At 47.5% G+C, this 25,411-nt stretch overlaps 1 protein-coding gene across 1 annotated transcript; it reads right to left on the reverse strand.

Moving 5' to 3' along the window:
• Positions 1-200: 200 nt before the first annotated feature.
• On the reverse strand, positions 201-24,096 carry NOP53 (NOP53 ribosome biogenesis factor). The gene is made up of 14 exons (XM_033083912.2): positions 23,888-24,096; positions 23,700-23,764; positions 23,522-23,606; positions 23,198-23,418; positions 22,987-23,057; positions 21,698-21,793; positions 20,116-20,214; positions 17,994-18,173; positions 9,327-9,395; positions 8,524-8,630; positions 6,089-6,155; positions 1,956-2,032; positions 773-829; positions 201-240 (listed from the first exon to the last, which is right to left on the reverse strand). The coding sequence occupies exons 1-14, from the start codon at positions 24,079-24,081 to the stop codon at positions 234-236; spliced, it is 1,395 nt and encodes a 464-aa protein (XP_032939803.1). The 5' UTR covers positions 24,082-24,096; the 3' UTR covers positions 201-233.
• Positions 24,097-25,411: the final 1,315 nt, after the last annotated feature.

Consider the following 25,411-nt stretch of genomic DNA (forward strand, 5'->3'; position numbering starts at 1 on the left):
TGATTAAAATCACCCAAAAATTGATTAAAATAATCCAAAAATTGATTAAAATAATCAAAAAATTGATTAAAATCACCCAAAAATTGATTTAAATAATCCAAAAATTGATTAAAATTACCCAAAAATTGATAAAAATCACCCAAAAATTCCCTCAGACCCCCCAGAAAATAAATTCCAATATTTTTTTAATTTTAAATTTATTTTTATTTTGTTTTTTTTTTGGGTTTTCCTGGTCAGAGCCTGCAACAGAAAATGGGGGAGGGGTCAGGGGGGGTTTGGGACCCCAAATTTTGATTTTTTTACCCCAAAATTTTATTTTTTTACCCCCAAAATTTGATTTTTTTTCCCCCCAAATTTTATTTTTTTCCCCCCCAAATTTTGATTTTTTTCCCCCCCAAATTTTATTTTTTTCCCCCAAATTTTGTATTTTTCCCCCCAAATTTTTTTTTCCCCCCAATTTTATTTTTTTCCCCCAAATTTTGGTTTTTTCCCCCCAAATTTTGTTTTTTTTCCCCCCAAATTTTAATTTTTTCCCCCCAAAATTTTTTTTTCCTCCCAAATTTTGATTTTTTCCCCCCAAATTTTGATTTTTTTCCCCCCAAATTTTGATTTTTTTCCCCCCAAATTTTATTTTTTTCCCCTGAAATTTTGTTTTTTTCCCCCAAATTTTGTTTTTTTTCCCCCAATTTTGTTTTTTCCCCCCCAAATTTCAGTTTTTTCCCCCCTAAATTTTGGTTTTTTTCCCCCAAAATTTTATTTTTCCCCCACTCACGTCACAGCCCTGAAGGATCTTTTCTCCACAAACTTGACCCGGTAGCGCCGCTTGAACCTGGAAACAGAAAAAATTCAGAATTTTTTCCAATCAATTTGGGAATTTTCCAATAAATTTTGGGGTTTTTCCAATAAATTTGAGTATATTTGCAATCATTTTGGGGATTTTTCCAATAATTTTGGGAATTTTTAAAATAAATTTGGGGATTTTTCCTATAAAATTCAAAATTTTTCCAATCAATTTAGGATTTTTCCAATAAATTTCATAATTTTTCCAATAAATTTGGGGATTTTTCCAATAAATTTGGGGATTTTTCCTTAAATTTCAGAATTTTTCCAATAAATTTCAAATTTTTTCCAATATATTTTAGAATTTTTCCAATAAATTTTGGGGATTTTTCCAATAAATTTGGGAATTTTCCAATAAAATTCAAAATTTTTCCAATCAATCTGGGGATTTTCCCAATAAATTTGCGGATTTTCCAATAAATTTCAGAATTTTTCCAATTAATTTGGAGATTTTTCAAATAAATTTTGGAATTTTTCCAATAAATTTCAGAATTTTTCAATAAATTTGGGGATTTTTCAAATAAATTTCAGAATTTTTCCACTAAATTTGGGAATTTTTAAAATAAATTTCATAATTTTCCCAATCCATTTGGGGATTTTTCCAATAAATTTGGGGATTTTTCAAATAATTTTGGGGTTTTTCCCTAAATTTGGGATTTTTTCCAATAAATTTCAGATTTTTCCAATAAATTTGGGATTTTTTCCAATAAATTTCAGAACTTTTCCAATTAATTTGGGGATTTTTCAAATAAATTTCAGAATTTTTCCAATAAATTTCAGAATTTTTTGAATCAATCTGGGGAGTTTTCCAAATAAATTTCAGATTTTTTCCAATAAATTTCAGATTTTTTTCTGATAAATTTCAGAATTTTCCAATCAATTTTTGGATTTTTCCAATAAATTTGGTAATTTTTCCAATAAATTTCAGAATTTTTCCAATAAATTTGGGGATTTTCCCCTGAATTTCAGATTTTTCCCCTGGATTTTGTCCCAGATTTTACCCAAATTTGAATTTTTTTCCCCCTGAATTTGGGGATTTCCCCCCCAAATTCTCAGATTTTGCCCCAAATTTTTGTTTTTTCCCCCCAAATTTTGATTTTTTCCCTGTCCCAGACCTGGCTCTGGCTCGGGGCTCGATCAGGTTCCTCCTCTGGAGGCTCTTGAAGCGATCGCGGAGCACGCTGCCCTCGGGCTGGAAATTAAAATTATTGATTTTACTTATTGTATTTTAATTTAATTTACTGTATTTTAATTTAATTTATTGTATTTTAATTTAATTTATTCCCTGAGCACGCTGCCCTCGGGCTGAAATATAAAAATATTAATTTATTTTATTTTAATTTAATTTATTATTTTAATTTATTTTAATTTATTTTAATTTACTTTATTTTAATGTAATTTATTCCCTGAGCACGCTGCCCTCAGGCTGAAAATTAAAAATATTTATTTTAATTTATTGTATTTTAATTTATTTTAATGTAATTTATTCCCTGAGCACGCTGCCCTCGGGCTGAAAATTAAAATTATTTATTTTAATTTATTGTATTTTAATTTATTTTAATTTATTTTAATTTAATTTATTTTAATTTAATTTATTCCCTGAGCACGCTGCCCTCGGGCTGAAAATTAAAAAATTACTAATTTATTTTATTTTAATTTAATTTATTAATTTAATTTATTTTAATTTATTTTAATTTACTTTATTTTAATTTATTCCCTGAGCACGCTGCCCTCGGGCTGGAAATTAAAATTATTTAAATTTTAATTCAATTTAATTTAATTTAATTTAATTTAATTTAATTTAATTTAATTTATTTTAAATTTAATTTATTCCCTGAGCACGCTGCCCTCAGGCTGGAAATTAAAAATATTAATTTTAATTAATTTTAATTTATTGTAATTTAATTTATTCCCTGAGCACGCTGCCCTCGGGCTGCAAATTAAATATATTTTAATTTAATTAATTAAATTTATTTTAATTTATTCCCTGAGCACGCTGCCCTCGGGCTGGAAATTAAATATATTGATTTTAATTTAATTAATTTTAATTTATTTTAATTTAATATCATTTATTGTAATTTAATTTATTGTATTTTAATGTAATTTATTCCCTGAGCACGCTGCCCTCGGGCTAGAGAGAAAAAAAATTTATTATTGTTTAATTTAATTCAATTTTATTTTATTTTAATTTAATTTATTCCCTGAGCACGCTGCCCTCGGGCTGCAAATTAAATATATTTATTTTAATTTATTAATTAAATTTATTTTAATTTATTCCCTGAGCACGCTGCCCTCGGGCTGCAAATTAAATATATTTAATTTAATTTAATTTATTTTAATTTATTTTAATTTAATTTAATTTATTTTAATTTATTTTAATTTATTTTATTTTATTTTAATTTAATTTATTCCCTGAGTACGCTGCCCTCGGGCTGAAAATTAAAATTATTTATTTATTGTATTTTAATTTATTTTATTTTATGTAATTTATTTTATTTTAAATTTAATTTATTCCCTGAGCACGCTGCCCTCGGGCTAGAGAGAAAAAATTAATTTATTTTAATTTATTTTAATTTATTTTAATTTAATTTAATGTAATTTATTCCCTGAGCACGCTGCCCTCGGGCTAGTGAAAAAAAATTTAATTTAATTTAATTTATTTGATTTTATTTATTTTGGTATCAATTCCCCCTCCCCAATTTTGGTTTTTTGGGTTTTTTTGTGATTTTTTTGGGTTTTTTTGGTTTTTCAGCACCCTCAGCCCCCCGGGGTCTCGTCCCCATGGCATTTTAATTTCATTTATTTTATTTTATTTTATTTTATTTTATTTTACATTTTATTTTAAGTTTATTTTTTATTATTTTATTTTATTTTATTTATATTTTAATTTTTATTTTATATTTTATTTTAATTTTTTTTACATTTTAATTTTTATTTTATATTTTATTTTAATTTAATTCAATTTTATTTATTTTGGTGTCAATCCCCCCTCCCAATTTTGAGTTTAATTTAATTTAATTTAATTTAATTTAATATCAATCCCCCCCTCCCAATTTTGGATTTAATTTAATTTAATTTAATTTATTTTTGTATCAATCCCCTCTCCCCAATTTTGGGTTAAATTAAATTAAATTAAATTAAATTAAATTAAATTAAATTAAATTAATTTTTGTATCAATCCCCTCTCCCCAATTTTGGGTTTAATTAAATTAAATTAAATTAAATTAAATTTAATTTATTTTTGTATCAATCCCTGAATGTTTCCCCTCCCCAATTTTGGGTTTAATTTAATTTAATTTAATTTAATTTAATTTAATTTAATTTAATGTAATTCTATTTTGTTTTATTTACTTTAGTATCAATCTCCCCTCCCCAATTTTGGGTTTAATTAAATTAAATTAAATTAAATTAAATTAAATGTAATTTAATTTAATTTAATATCAATCCCCTCTCCCCAATTTTAGGTTTAATTTAATTTAATTTAATTTAATTTAATTTAATTTATTTTGGTATCAATCTCTGACTGTTTTCCCCCCCAAAATTTTGTTTTTTTTGGGTTTTTTTGGGATATTTTTGATTTTTTTTGGATTTTCAGCACCCTCAGCCCCCCGGGGTCTCGTCCCCACGACCAAACCCCGGAGCCCAAAAATCCTTCACATTCCCCCCAAAAACCCTGGGGGGAATTCTCACAGCGCAAGGATGGAGCTCATCACTGGGTGCACCCAAAAAAAACCAAAATTCAGATTATTTAACCCAAAATTCACATTTTTTAACCCAAAAAAACCCAAAATTCACATTTTTTAACCCAAAATAAACCCAAAGTTCACATTTTTTAACCCAAAAAAAACCCCAAATTCACATTTTTTAACCCAAAAAAGCCCAAAATTCACATTTTTTAACCCAAAATAAACCCAAAATTCAGATTTTTTAACCCAAAATTGGGATTTTTTAACCCAAAATTGGGGATTTACAACCGAAAATTCACATTTTTTAACCCAAAATTGGGGGTTTTTAACCCAAAATTGGGGATTTACAGCCCAAAATTAACCCAAAATTGGGATTTTTTAACCCAAAATTGGGTTTTTTAACCCAAAATAAACCTAAAATTGGGGATTTTTAACCCAAATTCACATTTTTTAACCCAAAATAAACCCAAAATTCACATTTTTTAACCCAAAATTGGGATTTTAAACCCAAAATAAACAAAAATTGAGATTTTCAACACAAAATTTGGATTTTAAAACCAAAATTGGGATTTTTAAACCAAAAATAAACCTAAAATTGAGATTTTCAACCCAAAATTCAGATTTTTTAACCCAAAATTGGGATTTTTTAACCTAAAATAACACAAAATTGGGATTTTTTTAACCCAAAATTGGGATTTTTTAACCCAAAATAAATCAAAAATTGGAATTTTTTAACCCAAAATTGGGGATTTACAGCCCAAAAATAAATCAAAAATTGAGATTTTCAACCCAAAATTGGGATTTTTTTACCCAAAAAAAAACCAAAATTGGGATTTTTTAACCCAAAATTGGGGATTTACATCCCAAAAAAACCCCAAAATTCACATTTTTTAACCCAAAATAAACCCAAAATTCAGATTTTTTAACCCAAAATAAATCCAAAATTCACATTTTTTAACCCAAAATTGGGATTTTTTAACCCAAAATTTGGATTTTTTAACCCAAAATTGGGGATTTACAGCCCAAAAATAACCCAAAATTCACATTTTTTAACCCAAAATAAACCCAAAATTGGGGGTTTTTAACCCAAAATTCAGATTTTTTAACCCAAAATTTGGATTTTTTTTAACCCAAAATTGGGATTTTTTAACCCAAAAAAACCCAAAATTGGGATTTTTTAACCCAAAATTGGGATTTTTTAACCCAAAATTGGCATTTTTTAACCCAAAATTGGGGATTTACAATCCAAAATTGGGATTTTTTAACCCAAAATTCAGATTTTTCAACCCCAAATTGGGATTTTTTAACCCAAAATTGGGATTTTTTAACCCAAAATTTGGATTTTTCAACCCAAAATTGGGATTTTTTTAACCCAAAATTGGGATTTTCAGCCAATAATTGGAGATTTTCAGCCCCAAAATTGGACTTTTTCACCCCAAATCTCTGATTTTTTACCCCAAATTTTTAATTTTTTTTCCCCAAATCTCTAATTTTTCACTCCAAATTTGTGTTTTTTTCCCAAAATCGGATTTTTTCACCCCAAATTTGTATTTTTTACCCACCCTGAGCCCCCTGAGGCTCTCTGGCAGCTCCTCGCTCAGCTGCACCTCGGGCCCGGGATCCTCGTACCTGTCAGGACCCAAATTCCATTTATTGACCAAAATTCCCTTTATTTACCCCAAAATTCCATTTATTGACCCCAAAATTCCATTTATTGACCCCAAAATTCCATTTATTGACCCCAAAATTCCATTTATTGACCCCAAAATTCCATTTATTGACCCCAAAATTCCCTTTATTTACCCCAAAATTCCATTTATTGACCCCAAAATTCCCTTTATTGAGCCCAAAATTCCATTTATTGACCCCAAAATTCCATTTATTGACCCCAAAATTCCCTTTATTTATTTACCCCAAATCCCCTTTATTTACTCAAATTTCATTTATTTACCCCAAAATCCCCTTTATTTACCCCAAATTCCCAAATCCCCTTTACCCCAAAATTCCCTTTATTTTCCAAATTCCATTTATTTACCCCAAAATTCCCTTTATTTATTTATCAAAATCCCCTTTATTTACTTACCCCAAAATTCCCTTTATTTACCCCCAATTCCCAAATCTTTACCCCAAATTCCTTTTTTTATAACTGAAATCCCTTTTACCCTAAATCCCCTTTTTTACCCCAAATTTCCTTTATTCCCTCAAATCCCATTCCCCAAATCCCAAATCCCCAATCCCAAATCCCCCAATCCCAAATCCCAAATCCCCAATCCCAAATCCCCCAATCCCAAATCCCAAATCCCCCAATCCCAAATTTCCCAAATCCCAAATTCCCCAATCCCAAATCCCAAATTCCCCAATCCCCAAATCCCAAATTCCCCAATCCCCAAATCCCAAATCCCCAAATCCCAAATCCCCCAATCCCAAATCCCCCAATCCCAAATCCTTTATTTCCCAAATTTCCCAATTCCCAAATTTCCCAATCCCAAATCCCATTTTCCCCAAATCCCAAATCCCTCATTCCCTCATTTCCCCAATCCCAAATCCTTTATTTCCCAAATTTCCCAATCCCAAATCCCAAATTCCAAAAAACCCAAAATCCCAAAACCCCAAAAATCCCAAAATCCCAAATTCCCAAATCCCAAATCCCCAAATCCCCAAACCCCAAATCCTAAAATCCCAAATTCCCCAATCCCAAACCCCAAATCCCCCAAATCCCAAACCCCAAATCCCAAAATCCCAAATTCCCCAATCCCAAATTCCCCAATCCCAAACTTCCCAAACCCAAATCCTTTATTTCCCAAATTCCCCAATCCCAAATCCCAAATCCCAAATCCCCAAATCCCAAACCCCAAATCCCAAATTCCCCAAACCCCAAAATCCCAAATCCCAAATCCCAAAATCCCAAATCCCCAAAATCCCAAATTCCCCAAATCCCAAACCCCAAATTCCCCAATCCCAAATCCCAAATTTCCCAAACCCAAACTTCCCAAATCCCCAAATCCTAAATTTCCCAAATCCCAAATTTCCCAATCCCAAATCCCTCATTTCCCATTTCCCCAATCCCAAATTCCCAAATCCCCAAATCCCAAATCCCAAACCCCAAATCCCCAAATCCCAAATCCCCAAAATCCCAAATCCCAAATCCCAAAATCCCAAATCCCAAATCCCAATCCCCAAATCCCCAAATCCCCAATCCCAAATCCCCCATTTCCCCAATCCCAAATCCCCAAATCCCAAATTCCCAATTCCCAAATCCTTCACTTCCTAAATCCCAAATCCCAAATCCCCCAATCCCAAATTCCCCAATCCCTCATTTCCCAAATCCCAAATCCCTCATTCCAAAAATCCCAAATCCCCCAAATCCCAAATCCCCCAAATCCTAAATCCCCCAAATCCCAAATTTCCCAAATCCCAAATTTCCCAAATCCCAAATTCCCAAATCCCAAATCCCCCAAACCCAAATTCCCAAATCCCCCATTTCCCAAATCCCCAAATCCCAAATCCCCAAAATCCCAAATCCCAAATTCCCCAAACCCCAAACCCCAAAATCCCAAACCCCAAATCCCAAATTTCCCAAAATCCCAAATCCCAAATCCCCAAAATCCCAAATCCCAAATCCCCAAACCCCAAATCCCAAAATCCCAAAATCCCAAATCCCAAATTCCCCAAACCCCAAAATCCCAAACCCCAAATTCCCAATCCCAAAATCCCAAATTCCCCAAATCCCAAATCCCCCAATCCCAAATCCCAAATCCCCCAATCCCCAAATTCCCCAATCCCCCAAATCCCAAATTCCCCAATCCCAAATCCCAAATTTCCCAAACCCAAACTTCCCAAATCCCCAAATCCTAAATTTCCCAAATCCCAAATTTCCCAATCCCAAATCCCTCATTTCCCATTTCCCCAATCCCAAATTCCCAAATCCCCAAATCCCAAACCCCAAATCCCAAATCCCAAAACCCCAAATCCCAAATCCCAAAATCCCAATCCCCACCTTTGCCTCCCGAGCCGTTTCGGGGCCGTTTCCAGAATTTTCCGTCTCCGTTCCCTCAGGAGCCGCCGGCGCCGCAGCTCCAGGTCCCGGAAGCGCAGAGAGCGGCGGAGAGAGCGCAGCTGGAACAGGGCCTGGTGCTGCAGAGTGACCAGCCTGGACCTGGCCTTGTCATTGTCCTGAGAGTGACCAGGAGTGACCACTGAGTGACCACGAGTGACCCCTGACCCAGCCCAGAGCGCAGCTGGAACAGGGCCTGGTGCTGCAGAGTGACCAGCCTGGACCTGGCCTTGTCATTGTCCTGAGAGTGACCAGGAGTGACCACTGAGTGACCATCAGTGACCCTGAGTGACCCTGAGTGACCATGAGTGACCCTCAGTGACCCCTGACCCCACAGATCCATCCCTGACCCCAACTGGAACAGGGCCTGGAGCCACTGGACAGTGAGTGTGGGATGGGGCTGGGAGTGACCCTGAGTGACCCTGAGTGACCATGAGTGATTGTGAGTGACCCTGAGTGACCCTGAGTGACCAGGAGTGACCATGAGTGACCACTGAGTGACCATGAGTGACCATGAGTGACCCCTGACCCTCCCTGACCCCACAGATCCATCCCTGACCCCAACTGGAACAGGGCCTGGAGCCACTGGACAGTGAGTGTGGGATGGGGCTGGGAGTGACCCTGAGTGACCAGGAGTGACCCTGAGTGACCCTGAGTGACCAGGAGTGACCCTGAGTGACCACTGAGTGACCATGAGTGACCATGAGTGACCAGGAGTGACCCCTGACCCAGCCCAGAGCGCGGCGCAGAGAGCGCAGCTGGAACAGGGCCTGGTGCTGCAGGGTGACCACACGAGCTCTGGCCTTGTCATTGTCCTGAGAGTGACCAGGAGTGACCACTGAGTGACCATGAGTGACCATGAGTGACCATCAGTGACCATGAGTGACCCTATGTGACCAGCAGTGACCCTGAGTGACCATGAGTGACCCTCAGTGACCTCTGGCCCCACAGATCCATCCCTGATCCCAACTGGAACAGGGCCTGGAGCCACTGGACAGTGAGTGTGGGATGGGCCTGGGAGTGACCCTGAGTGACCATGAGTGACCCTGAGTGACCAAGAGTGACCCTGAGTGACCAGGAGTGACCCCTGAGTGACCATGAGTGACCATGAGTGACCCTGAGTGACCATGAGTGACCCTGAGTGACCCCTGACCCCACAGATCCATCCCTGACCCCAACTGGAACAGCGCCTGGAGCCACTGGACAGTGAGTGTGGAATGGGGCTGGGAGTGACCAGGAGTGACCAGGAGTGACCCTGAGTGACCAGGAGTGACCCTGAGTGACCCTGAGTGACCCCTGACCCAGCCCAGAGCGCGGCGCAGAGAGCGCAGCTGGAACAGGGCCTGGCTCTGGAGAGTGACCAGCCTGGACCTGGCCTTGTCATTGTCCTGAGAGTGACCAGGAGTGACCCTGAGTGACCATGAGTGACCCTGAGTGACCCTGAGTGACCATGAGTGACCATGAGTGACCATGAGTGACCCCTGACCCCACAGATCCATCCCTGACCCCAACTGGAACAGGGCCTGGAGCCACTGGACAGTGAGTGTGGGATGGGGCTGGGAGTGACCCTGAGTGACCATGAGTGACCAGGAGTGACCAGGAGTGACCACTGAGTGACCATGAGTGACCAGGAGTGACCATGAGTGACCCTGAGTGACCCCTGACCCAGCCCAGAGCGCGGCACAGAGAGCGCAGCTGGAACAGGGCCTGGCTCCTCTGGACACTGACCCTTGCTCTGGCCTTGTCATTGTCCTGAGAGTGACCAGGAGTGACCACTGAGTGACCAGGAGTGACCCTGAGTGACCAGGAGTGACCATGAGTGACCCCTGACCCCACAGATCCATCCCTGATCCCAACTGGAACAGGGCCTGGAGCCACTGGACAGTGAGTGTGGGATGGGGCTGGGAGTGACCCTGAGTGACCATGAGTGACCCTGAGTGACCAGGAGTGACCACTGAGTGACCCTGAGTGACCATGAGTGACCATGAGTGACCCTGAGTGACCAGGTGTGACCATGAGTGACCCTGAGTGACCCTGAGTGACCATGAGTGACCATGAGTGACCCTGAGTGACCCTGAGTGACCACTGAGTGACCATGAGTGACCCTGAGTGACCATGAGTGACCCCTGACCCCACAGATCCATCCCTGATCCCAACTGGAACAGGGCCTGGCTCCTCTGGACACTGACCCTTGCTCTGGCCTTGTCATTGTCCTGAGAGTGACCAGGAGTGACCACTGAGTGACCATGAGTGACCCTCAGTGACCCTGAGTGACCATGAGTGACCCTCAGTGACCAACAGTGACCATGAGTGACCATGAGTGACCCTGAGTGACCATGAGTGACCATGAGTGACCCTGAGTGACCATGAGTGACCCTGAGTGACCCCTGACCCAGCCCAGAGCGCGGCGCAGAGAGCGCAGCTGGAACAGGGCCTGGCTCCTCTGGACACTGACCCTTGCTCTGGCCTTGTCATTGTCCTGAGAGTGACCAGGAGTGACCACTGAGTGACCCTGAGTGACCATGAGTGACCACTGAGTGACCATGAGTGACCATGAGTGACCCCTGACCCAGCCCAGAGCGCGGCGCAGAGAGCGCAGCTGGAACAGGGCCTGGCTCCTCTGGACACTGACCCTTGCTCTGGCCTTGTCATTGTCCTGAGAGTGACCAGGAGTGACCACTGAGTGACCACTGAGTGACCATGAGTGACCACTGAGTGACCCTGAGTGACCCTGAGTGACCAGGAGTGACCAGGAGTGACCCCTGACCCAGCCCAGAGCGCGGCGGAGAGAGCGCAGCTGGAACAGGGCCTGGCTCCTCTGGACACTGACCCGAGCTCTGGCCTTGTCATTGTCCTGAGAGTGACCAGGAGTGACCACTGAGTGACCAGGAGTGACCCTGAGTGACCAGGAGTGACCACTGAGTGACCACTGAGTGACCCTGAGTGACCAGGAGTGACCCCTGACCCCACAGATCCATCCCTGATCCCAACTGGAACAGGGCCTGGAGCCACTGGACAGTGAGTGTGGAATGGGGCTGGGAGTGACCCTGAGTGACCAGAAGTGACCATGAGTGACCCTGAGTGACCATGAGTGACCCTGAGTGACCATGAGTGACCATGAGTGACCCCTGAGTGACCCTGAGTGACCCCTGAGCCATCCCTGACCCCACAGATCCATCCCTGACCCCAACTGGAACAGGGCCTGGAGCCACTGGACAGTGAGTGTGGAATGGGGCTGGGAGTGACCCTGAGTGACCAGGAGTGACCATGAGTGACCAGGAGTGACCCTGAGTGACCCTGAGTGACCATGAGTGACCATGAGTGACCCCTGACCCCACAGATCCATCCCTGACCCCAACTGGAACAGGGCCTGGAGCCACTGGACACTGAGTGTGGAATGGGGCTGGGAGTGACCCTGAGTGACCAGGAGTGACCAGGAGTGACCCTGAGTGACCATCAGTGACCCTGAGTGACCACTGAGTGACCCTGAGTGACCCCTGAGTGACCATGAGTGACCCCTGACCCCACAGATCCATCCCTGACCCCAACTGGAACAGGGCCTGGAGCCACTGGACAGTGAGTGTGGGATGGGCCTGGGAGTGACCCTGAGTGACCATGAGTGACCATGAGTGACCATGAGTGACCATGAGTGACCCTGAGTGACCACTGAGTGACCACTGAGTGACCATGAATGACCAGGAGTGACCCTGAGTGACCAGGAGTGACCCTGAGTGACCAGGAGTGACCATGAGTGACCCTGAGTGTCCAAGAGTGACCCTGAGTGACCATGAGTGACCACTGAGTGACCCTGAGTGACCCTGAGTGACCCTGAGTGACCACTGAGTGACCCTGAGTGACCCTGAGTGACCATGAGTGACCATGAGTGACCCTGAGTGACCCCTGACCCCACAGATCCATCCCTGATCCCAACTGGAACAGGGCCTGGAGCCACTGGACAGTGAGTGTGGGATGGGGCTGGGAGTGACCCTGAGTGACCAGGAGTGACCCTGAGTGACCCTGAGTGACCATGAGTGACCACTGAGTGACCCTGAGTGACCAGGAGTGACCATGAGTGACCCTGAGTGACCCTGAGTGACCATGAGTGACCCCTGACCCTCCCTGACCCCACAGATCCATCCCTGATCCCAACTGGAACAGGGCCTGGAGCCACTGGACAGTGAGTGTGGGATGGGCCTGGGAGTGACCCTGAGTGACCAGGAGTGACCAGGAGTGACCAGGAGTGACCCTCAGTGACCATGAGTGACCATGAGTGACCATGAGTGACCCCTGACCCCACAGATCCATCCCTGACCCCAACTGGAACAGAGCCTGGAGCCACTGGACACTGAGTGTGGAATGGGGCTGGGAGTGACCCTGAGTGACCAGGAGTGACCAGGAGTGACCCTGAGTGACCATCAGTGACCCTGAGTGACCACTGAGTGACCCTGAGTGACCCCTGAGTGACCATGAGTGACCCCTGACCCCGCCCAGAGCGCGGCGCAGAGAGCGCAGCTGGAACAGGGCCTGGCTCCTCTGGACACTGACCCTTGCTCTGGCCTTGTCATTGTCCTGAGAGTGACCAGGAGTGACCACTGAGTGACCATCAGTGACCATGAGTGACCATGAGTGACCCCTGACCCTCCCTGACCCCACAGATCCATCCCTGATCCCAACTGGAACAGGGCCTGGAACCACTGGACAGTGAGTGTGGGATGGGGCTGGGAGTGACCAGGAGTGACCCTGAGTGACCCTGAGTGACCATGAGTGACCATGAGTGACCCTGAGTGACCATCAGTGACCCCTGACCCCACAGATCCATCCCTGACCCCAACTGGAACAGGGCCTGGAACCACTGGACAGTGAGTGTGGGATGGGACTGGGAGTGACCCTGAGTGACCAGGAGTGACCCTGAGTAACCATGAGTGACCGGGAGTGACCCCTGAGTGACCATGAGTGACCCTGAGTGACCATGAGTGACCCACAGTGACCAGGAGTGACCAGGAGTGACCCCTGACCCCACAGATCCATCCCTGACCCCAACTGGAACAGGGCCTGGAGCCACTGGACAGTGAGTGTGGGATGGGGCTGGGAGTGACCCTGAGTGACCATGAGTGACCCTAAGTGACCATGAGTGACCATGAGTGACCAGGAGTGACCATGAGTGACCCTGAGTGACCACTGAGTGACCCTCAGTGACCATGAGTGACCCTGAGTGACCCTGAGTGACCAGGAGTGACCAGGAGTGACCATGAGTGACCACTGAGTGACCAGGAGTGACCAGGAGTGACCCTGAGTGACCATGGCCCTGAGTGACCCTTAGTGACCATGAGTGACCCTGAGTGACCCCTGACCCTCCCTGACCCCACAGATCCATCCCTGACCCCAACTGGAACAGGGCCTGGAGCCACTGGACAGTGAGTGTGGGATGGGGCTGGGAGTGACCCTGAGTGACCATGAGTGACCAGGAGTGACCCTGAGTGACCAGGAGTGACCATGAGTGACCCCTGACCCCACAGATCCATCCCTGACCCCAACTGGAACAGGGCCTGGAGCCACTGGACAGTGAGTGTGGAATGGGGCTGGGAGTGACCAGGAGTGACCATGAGTGACCCTGAGTGACCAGGAGTGACCAGGAGTGACCCTGAGTGACCCCTGAGTGACCCCTGAGTGACCAGGAGTGACCATGAGTGACCAGGAGTGACCAGGAGTGACCCTGAGTGACCCTGAGTGACCATGAGTGACCCTAAGTGACCCTGAGTGACCCTGAGTGACCCTGAGTGACCATGAGTGACCACTGAGTGACCAGGAGTGACCATGAGTGACCCTGAGTGACCAGGAGTGACCCTGAGTGACCAGGAGTGACCCTGAGTGACCATCAGTGACCCTGAGTGACCATGAGTGACCCTGAGTGACCATGAGTGACCCCTGACCCAGCCCAGAGCGCGGCGCAGAGAGCGCAGCTGGAACAGGGCCTGGCTCCTCTGGACACTGACCCTTGCTCTGGCCTTGTCATTGTCCTGAGAGTGACCAGGAGTGACCACTGAGTGACCATGAGTGACCATGAGTGACCAGGAGTGACCAGGAGTGACCCCTGACCCATCCCTGATCCCAACTGGAACAGGGCCTGGAGCCACTGGACAGTGAGTGTGGAATGGGCCTGGGAGTGACCCTGAGTGACCAGGAGTGACCCTGAGTGACCATGAGTGACCAGGAGTGACCAGGAGTGACCATGAGTGACCATGAGTGACCATGAGTGACCAGGAGTGACCCCTGACCCAGCCCAGAGCGCGGCGCAGAGAGCGCAGCTGGAACAGGGCCTGGCTCTGGAGAGTGACCAGCCTGGACCTGGCCTTGTCATTGTCCTGAGAGTGACCAGGAGTGACCACTGAGTGACCATCAGTGACCCTGAGTGACCATGAGTGACCCTGAGTGACCCTAAGTGACCATGAGTGACCCCTGACCCAGCCCAGAGCGCGGCGCAGAGAGCGCAGCTGGAACAGGGCCTGGCTCCTCTGGACACTGACCCTTGCTCTGGCCTTGTCATTGTCCTGAGAGTGACCATGAGTGACCATGAGTGACCAGGAGTGACCCTGAGTGGCCCTGAGTGACCCTGAGTGACCATCAGTGACCATGAGTGACCCCTGACCCAGCCCAGAGCGCGGCGCAGAGAGCGCAGCTGGAACAGGGCCTGGCTCCTCTGGACACTGACCCTTGCTCTGGCCTTGTCATTGTCCTGAGAGTGACCAGGAGTGACCACTGAGTGACCCTGAGTGACCATGAGTGACCCCTGACCCCTGAGCCATCCCTGACCCCAACTGGAACAGGGCCTGGAGCCACTGGACAGTGAGTGTGGGATGGGCCTGGGAGTGACCCTGAGTGACCCTGAGTGACCCTGAGTGACCCTGAGTGACCCTGAGTGACCAGGAGTGACCCTGAGTGACCAGGAGTGACCCCTGACCCTCCCTGACCCCACAGATCCATCCCTGATCCCAACTGGAACAGGGCCTGGAGCCACTGGACAGTGAGTGTGGGATGGGGCTGGGAGTGACCCTGAGTGACCAGGAGTGACCCTGAGTGACCCCTGAGTGACCCTGAGTGACCATGAGTGACCCTGAGTGACCCTGAGTGACCATGAGTGACCATGAGTGACCCCTGACCCAGCCCAGAGAGCGCAGCTGGAACAGGGCCTGGCTCCTCTGGACACTGACCCTTGCTCTGGCCTTGTCATTGTCCTGAGAGTAACCAGGAGTGACCACTGAGTGACCATGAGTGACCCTGAGTGACCATGAGTGACCCTGAGTGACCATGAGTGACCCCTGACCCAGCCCAGAGCGCGGCGCAGAGAGCGCAGCTGGAACAGGGCCTGGCTCCTCTGGACACTGACCCTTGCTCTGGCCTTGTCATTGTCCTGAGAGTGACCAGGAGTGACCACTGAGTGACCATGAGTGACCATCAGTGACCCTGAGTGACCCCTGACCCTCTCTGACCCCACAGATCCATCCCTGACCCCAACTGGAACAGGGCCTGGAGCCACTGGACAGTGAGTGTGGGATGGGCCTGGGAGTGACCATGAGTGACCCTGAGTGACCCCTGAGTGACCATGAGTGACCATGAGTGACCCTGAGTGACCATGAGTGACCATCAGTGACCAGGAGTGACCCTGAGTGACCCCTGACCCTCCCTGACCCCACAGATCCATCCCTGACCCCAACTGGAACAGGGCCTGGAGCCACTGGACAGTGAGTGTGGGATGGGCCTGGGAGTGACCACTGAGTGACCATGAGTGACCACTGAGTGACCCTGAGTGACCATGAGTGACCATGAGTGACCCTGAGTGACCCTGAGTGACCATGAGTGACCCTGAGTGACCATGAGTGACCAGGAGTGACCCTGAGTGACCAGGAGTGACCATGAGTGACCCCTGACCCCACAGATCCATCCCTGACCCCAACTGGAACAGGGCCTGGAGCCACTGGACAGTGAGTGTGGAATGGGGCTGGGAGTGACCAGGAGTGACCATGAGTGACCCTGAGTGACCATGAGTGACCATGAGTGACCATGAGTGACCATCAGTGACCAGGAGTGACCATGAGTGACCCCTGACCCAGCCCAGAGCGCGGCGCAGAGAGCGCAGCTGGAACAGGGCCTGGCTCCTCTGGACACTGACCCTTGCTCTGGCCTTGTCATTGTCCTGAGAGTGACCAGGAGTGACCACTGAGTGACCATGAGTGACCATGAGTGACCCTGAGTGACCAGGAGTGACCCCTGACCCCACAGATCCATCCCTGACCCCAACTGGAACAGGGCCTGGAGCCACTGGACAGTGAGTGTGGGATGGGGCTGGGAGTGACCCTGAGTGACCAGGAGTGACCCTGAGTGACCCCTGAGTGACCAGGAGTGACCCTGAGTGACCAGGAGTGACCCTGAGTGACCAGGAGTGACCCACAGTGACCCTGAGTGACCATGAGTGACCAGGAGTGACCCCTGACCCAGCCCAGAGAGCGGCGGAGAGAGCGCAGCTGGAACAGGGCCTGGCTCCTCTGGACACTGACCTTTGCTCTGGCCTTGTCATTGTCCTGAGAGTGACCAGGAGTGACCCCTGAGTGACCATGAGTGACCCTCAGTGACCAGGAGTGACCAGGAGTGACCCCTGACCCCACAGATCCATCCCTGATCCCAACTGGAACAGGGCCTGGAGCCACTGGACAGTGAGTGTGGGATGGGGCTGGGAGTGACCCTGAGTGACCACTGAGTGACCCTGAGTGACCCTGAGTGACCCTGAGTGACCATGAGTGACCATGAGTGACCAGGAGTGACCCCTGACCCCACAGATCCATCCCTGACCCCAACTGGAACAGGGCCTGGAGCCACTGGACAGTGAGTGTGGGATGGGGCTGGGAGTGACCAGGAGTGACCATGAGTGACCCTGAGTGACCACTGAGTGACCCTGAGTGACCATGAGTGACCCTGAGTGACCAGGAGTGACCCCTGAGTGACCATCAGTGACCCTGAGTGACCCTGAGTGACCCTGAGTGACCATGAGTGACCATGAGTGACCCCTGACCCAGCCCAGAGCGCGGCGCAGAGAGCGCAGCTGGAACAGGGCCTGGCTCCTCTGGACACTGACCCGAGCTCTGGCCTTGTCATTGTCCTGAGAGTGACCAGGAGTGACCACTGAGTGACCATGAGTGACCAGGAGTGACCATGAGTGACCATGAGTGACCAGGAGTGACCCCTGACCCCACAGATCCATCCCTGACCCCAACTGGAACAGGGCCTGGAGCCACTGGACAGTGAGTGTGGAATGGGCCTGGGAGTGACCCTGAGTGACCCTGAGTGACCCTGAATGACCATGAGTGACCAGGAGTGACCCTGAGTGACCCCTGAGTGACCTCTGACCCCGTTCCCATCACCTTTTCTCTCTGCTCCTTCTCTCTCCGTCGCTGTTTCTCCGTTTTCCTGCCGGGCTGTTCCCGTTTCCGGGGTTGTTCTCTCTCTTCTTTTTCTTTTTCATTTTCTTTTTCTTTTTCTTCCTCTTCCTCCTCTTCCTCCTCCTCCAGCAGCCCCTGGAGCTGCTCCTGCAGCACGGACTCCTGGGGGAACAATCAGGAATCAGATCCCAAATCAGGGATCAGATCCCAAATCAGGGATCAGATCCCAAATCCCAAGATCAGATCCCAAATCAGAGATCAGATCCCAAATCAGATCCCAAATCAGGGATCAGATTCCAAATCAAATCCCAAATCAGATCCCAAATCAGAACCCAAATCAGGGATCAGATCCCAAATTCTGAGATCAGATCCCAAATCCAAAGATCAGATCCAAAATCCAGGGATCAGATCCCAAATCAGAAATTAGATCCCAAATTCTGGGGTTCAAACCCCAAATCCCAGAGTTCAGATCCCAAATCCCAGAGATCAGACCCCAAATCAGAAATCAAATCCCAAATTAGATCTCAAATCAGGGATCAGATCCCAAATCCTGAGATCAGATCCCAAATCAGGGATCAGATTCCAAATCAAATCTCAAATCAGATCCCAAATCAGGGATCAAACCCCAAATTCCAGAGCTCAGATCCCAAATCCAGGGATCAGATCCCAAATTCTGAGGCTCAAATCCCAAATTCTGAGATCAGACCCCAAATTCCAGAGCTCAGATCCCAAATCCCAGAGCTCAGATCCCAAATCAGGGATCAGATCCCAAATTCTGGGGCTCAAACCCTAAATCCAGACATCAGATCCCAAATTCTGGTGATCAGATCCCAAATCAGGGATCAGACCCCAAATTCCAGAGATCAGATCCCAAATTCAGGCATCAAATCCCAAATCAGAGATCAAATCCCAAATATGAAATCCCAAATCCAGAGACCAGATCTCAAATCCCAGAGATCAGATCCCAAATTAGATCCCAAATTAGATCCCAAATCCCGGATCAGACCCCAAATCAAAACCCAAATTAGATCCCAAATCCCAGAGATCAGATGCCAAATTCCTGAGCTCAGATCCCAAATTCTGAGATCAGATTCCAAATCAAATCCCAAATCAGATTCCAAATCCAGGAACCAGACCCCAAATCCAGAGCTCAGATCCCAAATTTTGGCTTTTGACCCCAAATTCTGGGATTCAAACCCCAAATCCAAGGATCAGATCCCAAATCCAGAGCTCAGATCCCGAATTCTGAGGATCAAACCCCAAATCCAGAGCTCAGATCCCAAATCCCAGGGTCAGACCCCAAATTCTGGGGTTCAAACCCCAAATTCCAGACCTCAGATCCCAAATTCTGGGCCCAGACCCCAAATTTTGGGGTTCCAATCCCGAATTCTGGGCCCAGACCCCAAATCCCAGAGCTCAGATTCCAAATTCTGAGGTTCTACCCCAAATTTTGGGGTTCCAATCCCAAATTTTGTGTCTCTGACCCCAAATTTCAGGTCCCAACCCCCCAAATTTTGGGATTCACCCCCAATTTTGGGTGTCCTACCCCCAAATTTCAGGATTCACCCCCAAATTTTGGGATTCACCCCCAATTTTGGGTGTCCTACCCCCAAATTTCAGGATTCACCCCCAAATTTTGGGATTCACCCCCAATTTTCAGGTCCCACCCCCCAAATTTCAGGATTCACCCCCAAATTTCAGGTCTCATGCCCCCAAATTTTGGGATTCACCCCAAATTTTGGGGTCCCACCCCTCAAATTTTAATGCCCACCCCCCAAATTTCAGGATTCACCCCCAAATTTCAGGTCCTATCCCCCAAATTTTGATTCCCACCCCCCAAATTTTAGGATTCACCCCCAAATTTTGGGGTTCCAATCCCAAATCTTTTATCTCTGACCCCAAATTTTGTGTTTCACCCCCTGAATTTTGTGTTTCACCCCCCAAATTTCGATTCCCACCCCCCCAAATTTTGGGATTCCCCCCCAAATTTCAGGTCTCATGCCCCCAAATTTTGGGGTTCCAATCCCAAATTTTTTATCTCTGACCCCAAATTTTGATTCCCACCCCCCAAATTTCAGGATTCACCCCAAATTTGGGGTCCCACCTGTGAGGGCGGCTCCCCCGTGACCTCGAGCCTCCTCTCCACCTTCTGCTCCTCCCTGCTCCTCCTCAGCTCCACCTGCAGCGCCTGCAGCAAAAGCTCCTGGAAAAAGGGGGGCAGGGTCACCCCAAAATCAGCCTGGGATCCAAAACAACCATCCTGGGATCCCAAAAAACCATCCTGGGATCCCAAAAATCATCCTGGGATCCCAAAAAAAACCCAAAAAACAACCAGGGACTCCCATAAACCACCCTGGGACCCCTAAAATCCTGCCTGGGTCACCCCAAAATCATCCTGGGGTCCCAAAAAAAACCCAAAAACCACCCCAAAATCATCCTGGGACCCCAAACCCCACCCCAAAATCATCCTGGGATCCCAAAAAATCATCCTGGGATCCCAAAATCACCCCAAAATCATCCTGGGATCCCAAAAAAAACCCAAAAATCAACCTGAGACCCCCAAAAAAACCCCAAAAAACAACCTGGGACCCTCAAAATCACCCCAAAATCCTGCCTGGGTCACCCCAAAATCATCCTGGGATCCCCAAAATCACCCCAAAAACCAACCTGGAACCCCAAAATCACAACCTGGGACCCCCAAATCATCCCAAATCCACCCTGTGACCCACAAAAAACCCCAAAATCCTGCCTGGATCACCCCAAAATCACCCTGGGACCCCCAAAAACCCCCTCAGGACCCCCCAAAATCCTTCAGGACCCCCCAAAATTCCCCCAAGACCCCCCAAATCCCCCCCAAAATCCCCTCAGCACCCCCCAAAATCCCCCAAAACCCCCCCAAAATCCCCTCAAGACCCCTCAGGACCCCCCAAAATCCCCTCAGGACCCCCCCAAATCCTCTCAGGACCCCCCAAACCCCCTCAAAATTCCCTCAGGACCCCCCCAGGACCCCCCAAATCCCCTCTGAGCCCCCCAAAATCCCCTCAAGATCCCCCAAAACCCCCTCAGAACCCCCCAAAAACCCCTCAGACCCCCCCAAAAATCCCCTCAGGACTCCCCCAGGACCCCCCAAACCCACTCAGGACCCCCCCAGGACCCCCCAAAATCCCTCAAAACCCTTCAGGACCCCCCAAAATCCTCTCAGGACCCCCCCCAAATCCCCCAAAATTCCCTCAAGACCCCCCAAAATCCTCCTCAAATCCCTTCAGGATCCCCCAAAATCCCTTCAGGACTCCCCCAGGACCCCCCAAAATCTCCTCAGGACCCCCCAAAAATCCCTCAGGACCCCCCAAACCCCCTCAAGATCCCCCAAAATCCCCTCAGGACCCCCCAAATCTCCCCCCCAAAATCCCCCAGGACCCCCCAGGACCCCCCAAAATCCCCCAGGACCCCCCCAGATCCCTCAAATCCCCTCAGGACCCCCCAAAATCCCCTCAAATCCCCCCCAAACCCCCTCAAAATTCCCTCAGGACCCCCCCAAATCCCCCCAAACCTCCTCAAGACCCCCCCAAACCCCCCTCAAATCCCTTCAAGACCCCCCAAAACTCCCCCAGGACCCCCCAAAATCCCCTTAGGACCCCCCCAGGACCCCCAATTCCCCCCCAGGACCCCCCAAATCCCCCCCAAACCTGGTGGTCCTGGAAGGGGGGGTTGTAGGAGCCCCCCTGGCCGATCACCTCCACGGGGGGGAGGGGGGAAGGTTTCACCTGGAGCCGGGGGGGGCGCTGGGAAAAAAAAAGGGGGGAGGGGACCCCAAAATGAGACCCCAAAAACTTGGGGGGGGCTCAAAAGGGGTCCCAGAAAATTTGGGGGGGGTCCCAGAAGGGGTTTGGGGGGGTTAGGAAATATTTTGGGGGGGTCCCAGAAGATTTGGGGGGGTCCTAAGGGGATTTTTGGGGTCCCAAGGGAATTTTTTGGGAGTTTTGGGGGATCCCAAGAAAATTTTTAGGGTCCTAAAAGGATTTTTGGGGTATTTGGGGGGTCCTGAAGGGGTTTCTGGGGTCTCAAGAGGATTTTTTGGGGTATTTTGGGGGGTCCAAAAGGGATTTTTGGGGTGATTTGGGGGTTTCAAGAAGATTTCTGGGGTGTTTTGGGGGGTCTCAAGATAATTTTTGGGGTCCTAAAAAGATTTTTGGGGTTCCAAGGAGATTTTTTGGGTGTTTAGGGAATCCTGAGGGGATTTTTGGGAGTTTTGAGGGGTCCCAAAGAGAATTTTTGGGAGTCCCAAGGGGATTTTTGGGGTCTCAAGAGAATTTTTGGGGTATTTTGGGGATTCTGAAGGAATTTTTGGGAGTTCTGAGGGGTCCCAAAGGGAATTTTTGGGGATTCCAAGGGGATTTTTAGTTTGTTTTGGGGGGTCCTGAGGGAATTTTTGGGGTCCCAAGAGGATTTTTGGGGTGTTTTGGGGGACCCTGAGGGAATTTTTGGGGATCCTGAGGGGATTTTTGGGGTCTCAAAAAAAATTTTTGGGGTATTTTGGGGTCCCAAAGGGATTTTTGGGGTGTTTTGGGTGGTCCCAAAGGGAATTTTTGGGGTCCCAAGAGAATTTTTGGGGAGTTTTGGGGTCTCAAGTGAATTTTTGGGATATTTTGGGGATTCTGAAGGAATTTTTGGGGTGTTTTGGGGGTCCCAAAGGGAATTTTTGGGATCCCAAAGGAATTTTTGGGGTGTTTTGGGGGGTCCTGAAGAGATTTTTGGGGTGTTTGGGGATTCCTGAGGGGATTTTTGGGGTGTTCTGGGGGTCCTGAGGGGATTTTTGGGACGTTTTGGGAGATCCTGAGAGGATTTTTGGGTATTTTGGAGGTCCTGAGGGGATTTTTGGGAGTCCCAAGGGAATTTTTGGGGTCCCAAGGGAATTTTTGAGGTGTTTTGGGGAATCCTGAAGGGATTTTTGGGGTATTTTTGGTGTTTCTCCCACCTGCACCGGCATTTTTTTCGTCTGCTGAAGGAACCAAGGATCCTGCCCAGCCAGAGGAGCATCCAGAGGATCTGAGAGGGGATCACAAAAACCTCAGAGAGTGAATCCCCAAAATCCTCCCACCCCATTTAACCCCTCCAAACCCAAAAACCCCACAAAAATCCCTCTAAATTTCATCAAATCCCCCCAAAACCCCCCCAAAAAAACTCACTGTGCTCCCCCCAGATGTCATAAAAATCCCTGTGAGGGTCAGAACGTCCCAGCTCGGGGGGTTTTTGGGATTTTGGGGATTTTTTGGGGTCTCCTTCTCGGTTGAGCCTGGCTCTGAGCTTTCTTTCCTCTCGGGGGAAAATTCCTTTTTCTGCTTTTTTCTCCCAAAATTGACGGCGCCGTTTTTCCTTCCGCCCGTTCGGCGTCTGATGGGCGCAAATACTGCAAAAAAAAAAAAACCCAAAAATTATCCTAAAAATTTTTGAGGGGGAATAATTTGGGGTACTGAGCCCAAAATTTAATTTTTAAGGGTTTTAAAACTCACTTTTTTGGCGGAGGCACTTTGGAAAGCGGCTGCAGCACCAGGTCTACGTGAAGAGGTTTTTGTGGAGGTTTTTTAGGGCGCCGACCTGAAAAAATTAAAATAAACCGTCAGGGCATCCCAAAAATCCTCAAGGAGTTATTTAAATGACAAAAAAAAATTTAAAAAATAAAATTTTCACCTTTAGGAGCGGTTCCTTTATCCACGAAGAAAAGGCCTTCATCGGGCTGCTCCGAGATCAGGCCCCTAAAATAAATTCCCCTCAAAATTTAAAAATTTCCTCACAAATCCGGGAGCCCCAAGCAGCTCTGGGACCCCCCCTAAAACCCCTCACGACCCTCCCCAAACCCCCCCGAGCCCCCTCCTCACCCCGCCGCTCGCTCCTGCAGCCCCACATCCTCCAGGAAATCGCCGATTTCGCGGCCCAGCTGCGCCTCGGGGCCGCTCCAGCGCTTCCAGCCCTTCTTGCGGTTGCGGGGCCCGCGGTAGCGGCGCCGAGAGGCGGCGGCGGGGCCCGGCCGGGCCGCGGGGTTGAAGGCGAGGAACGATTCGGCCGCCGCCATTTCGTGAGGGAGCCGCGTGAAAGGCGGGAAGGAAGCGGAAGTTGCCTGAGGCGGCTTCCGGCGGGAAAAGGGCGGGAAGATGTGGAGGCCGCCATCTTGGGGAGGGAGTGATAACGTGGCACCGCCATTTTAGGAAGGTCGGGGTAAGCCGCAAAAGCGGCCTTAAAATAGGTTAAAAACACGCTCAGATGTGCCCAAATGTGCCACAAGTCCTCCCAAGTGTGCTCCTAACCCCCGTTCGGGGCGTCTGCGAAAGCCGCGGCGAGGAAAAACCTCACCGGTGTCCTGTGAGGGACCGGAAACAACGTGGTCGCCATCTTTGGAAGGAGCGGGAAAATAGTGTCACCCTCACGGGAGGGACCGGAAGTCCTCCAGTCGCCATCATGGTAAGGACCGGAAGCGATGTGATGGCCGGGCGGAAATGGATTTGCCACCATCTTTGGGAGGACCGGATGTTTTTGCGTCGCCATTTTGAGAAGGGCTTGGTACGGGCCTACCGCCATCTTGGTGAGGTCGGGGATGAGCTGAGGGGGTTCAGTGACCCCCAAATCTCCCCAAAACGAGCCCCAAATCCCCCCAAAACGAGCCCAAATTGGTCCTAAAAACGAACCCCAAGTGGTCCTAAAAATGAACCCCAAATTCTCCTAAAAATGAGCCCAAAATTCTCCTAAAAATGAGCCCCAAATCTCAAAAAATGAGCCACAAATCCTCCCAAAAACGAGCCCCAAATTCCTGAAAATGAACCCCAAATTCTCCTAAAAATGAGCCCCAAATTCTCCTAAAATGAGCCCAAATTCTCCCAAAAACGGGCCCCAAATCCCCCCAAAAATGAGCCCTAAATCCCCCCAAAAAAGAGCCCCAAATCCCCCCAAAAATAAACCCTAAATCCCCAAAAAATGAGCCCCAAATCCCCCCAAAAACCCCCCAAATCCCCCCAAAAAGAGCCCCAAATACCCCAAAAAATGAGCCCCAAATCCCCCCAAAATCCCCCCAAAATCCCCCCAAAAACGACCCCCAAAAACCCCAAAAATTCTCTTTTTTTTTCCCCCAAAAACCCCAAAATCCAGCCCAGCTCCTCCATCCTCGCTCTGCCTTTATTGGGGCACCCTCGAATTTTTGGGGGATTTTTGGGATTTTTTTTTGGTTTTTTTTTGGGTGGTTTCTGGACGGATTTTTTGGGATTTTTAATGGGATTTTTTGGGATTTTTTTGGGGTTTTTTTTGGTGGTTTCTGGACGGATTTTTGGGGTTTCTAATGGGATTTTTTGGGATTTTTTTGGGATTTTTTTTGGGGTTTCTGGACGGATTTTTGGGATTTTTAATGGGATTTT

This window comes from Catharus ustulatus, chromosome 34 (genome assembly GCF_009819885.2).
Source record: "Catharus ustulatus isolate bCatUst1 chromosome 34, bCatUst1.pri.v2, whole genome shotgun sequence".
Lineage (NCBI taxonomy): Eukaryota > Metazoa > Chordata > Aves > Passeriformes > Turdidae > Catharus > Catharus ustulatus.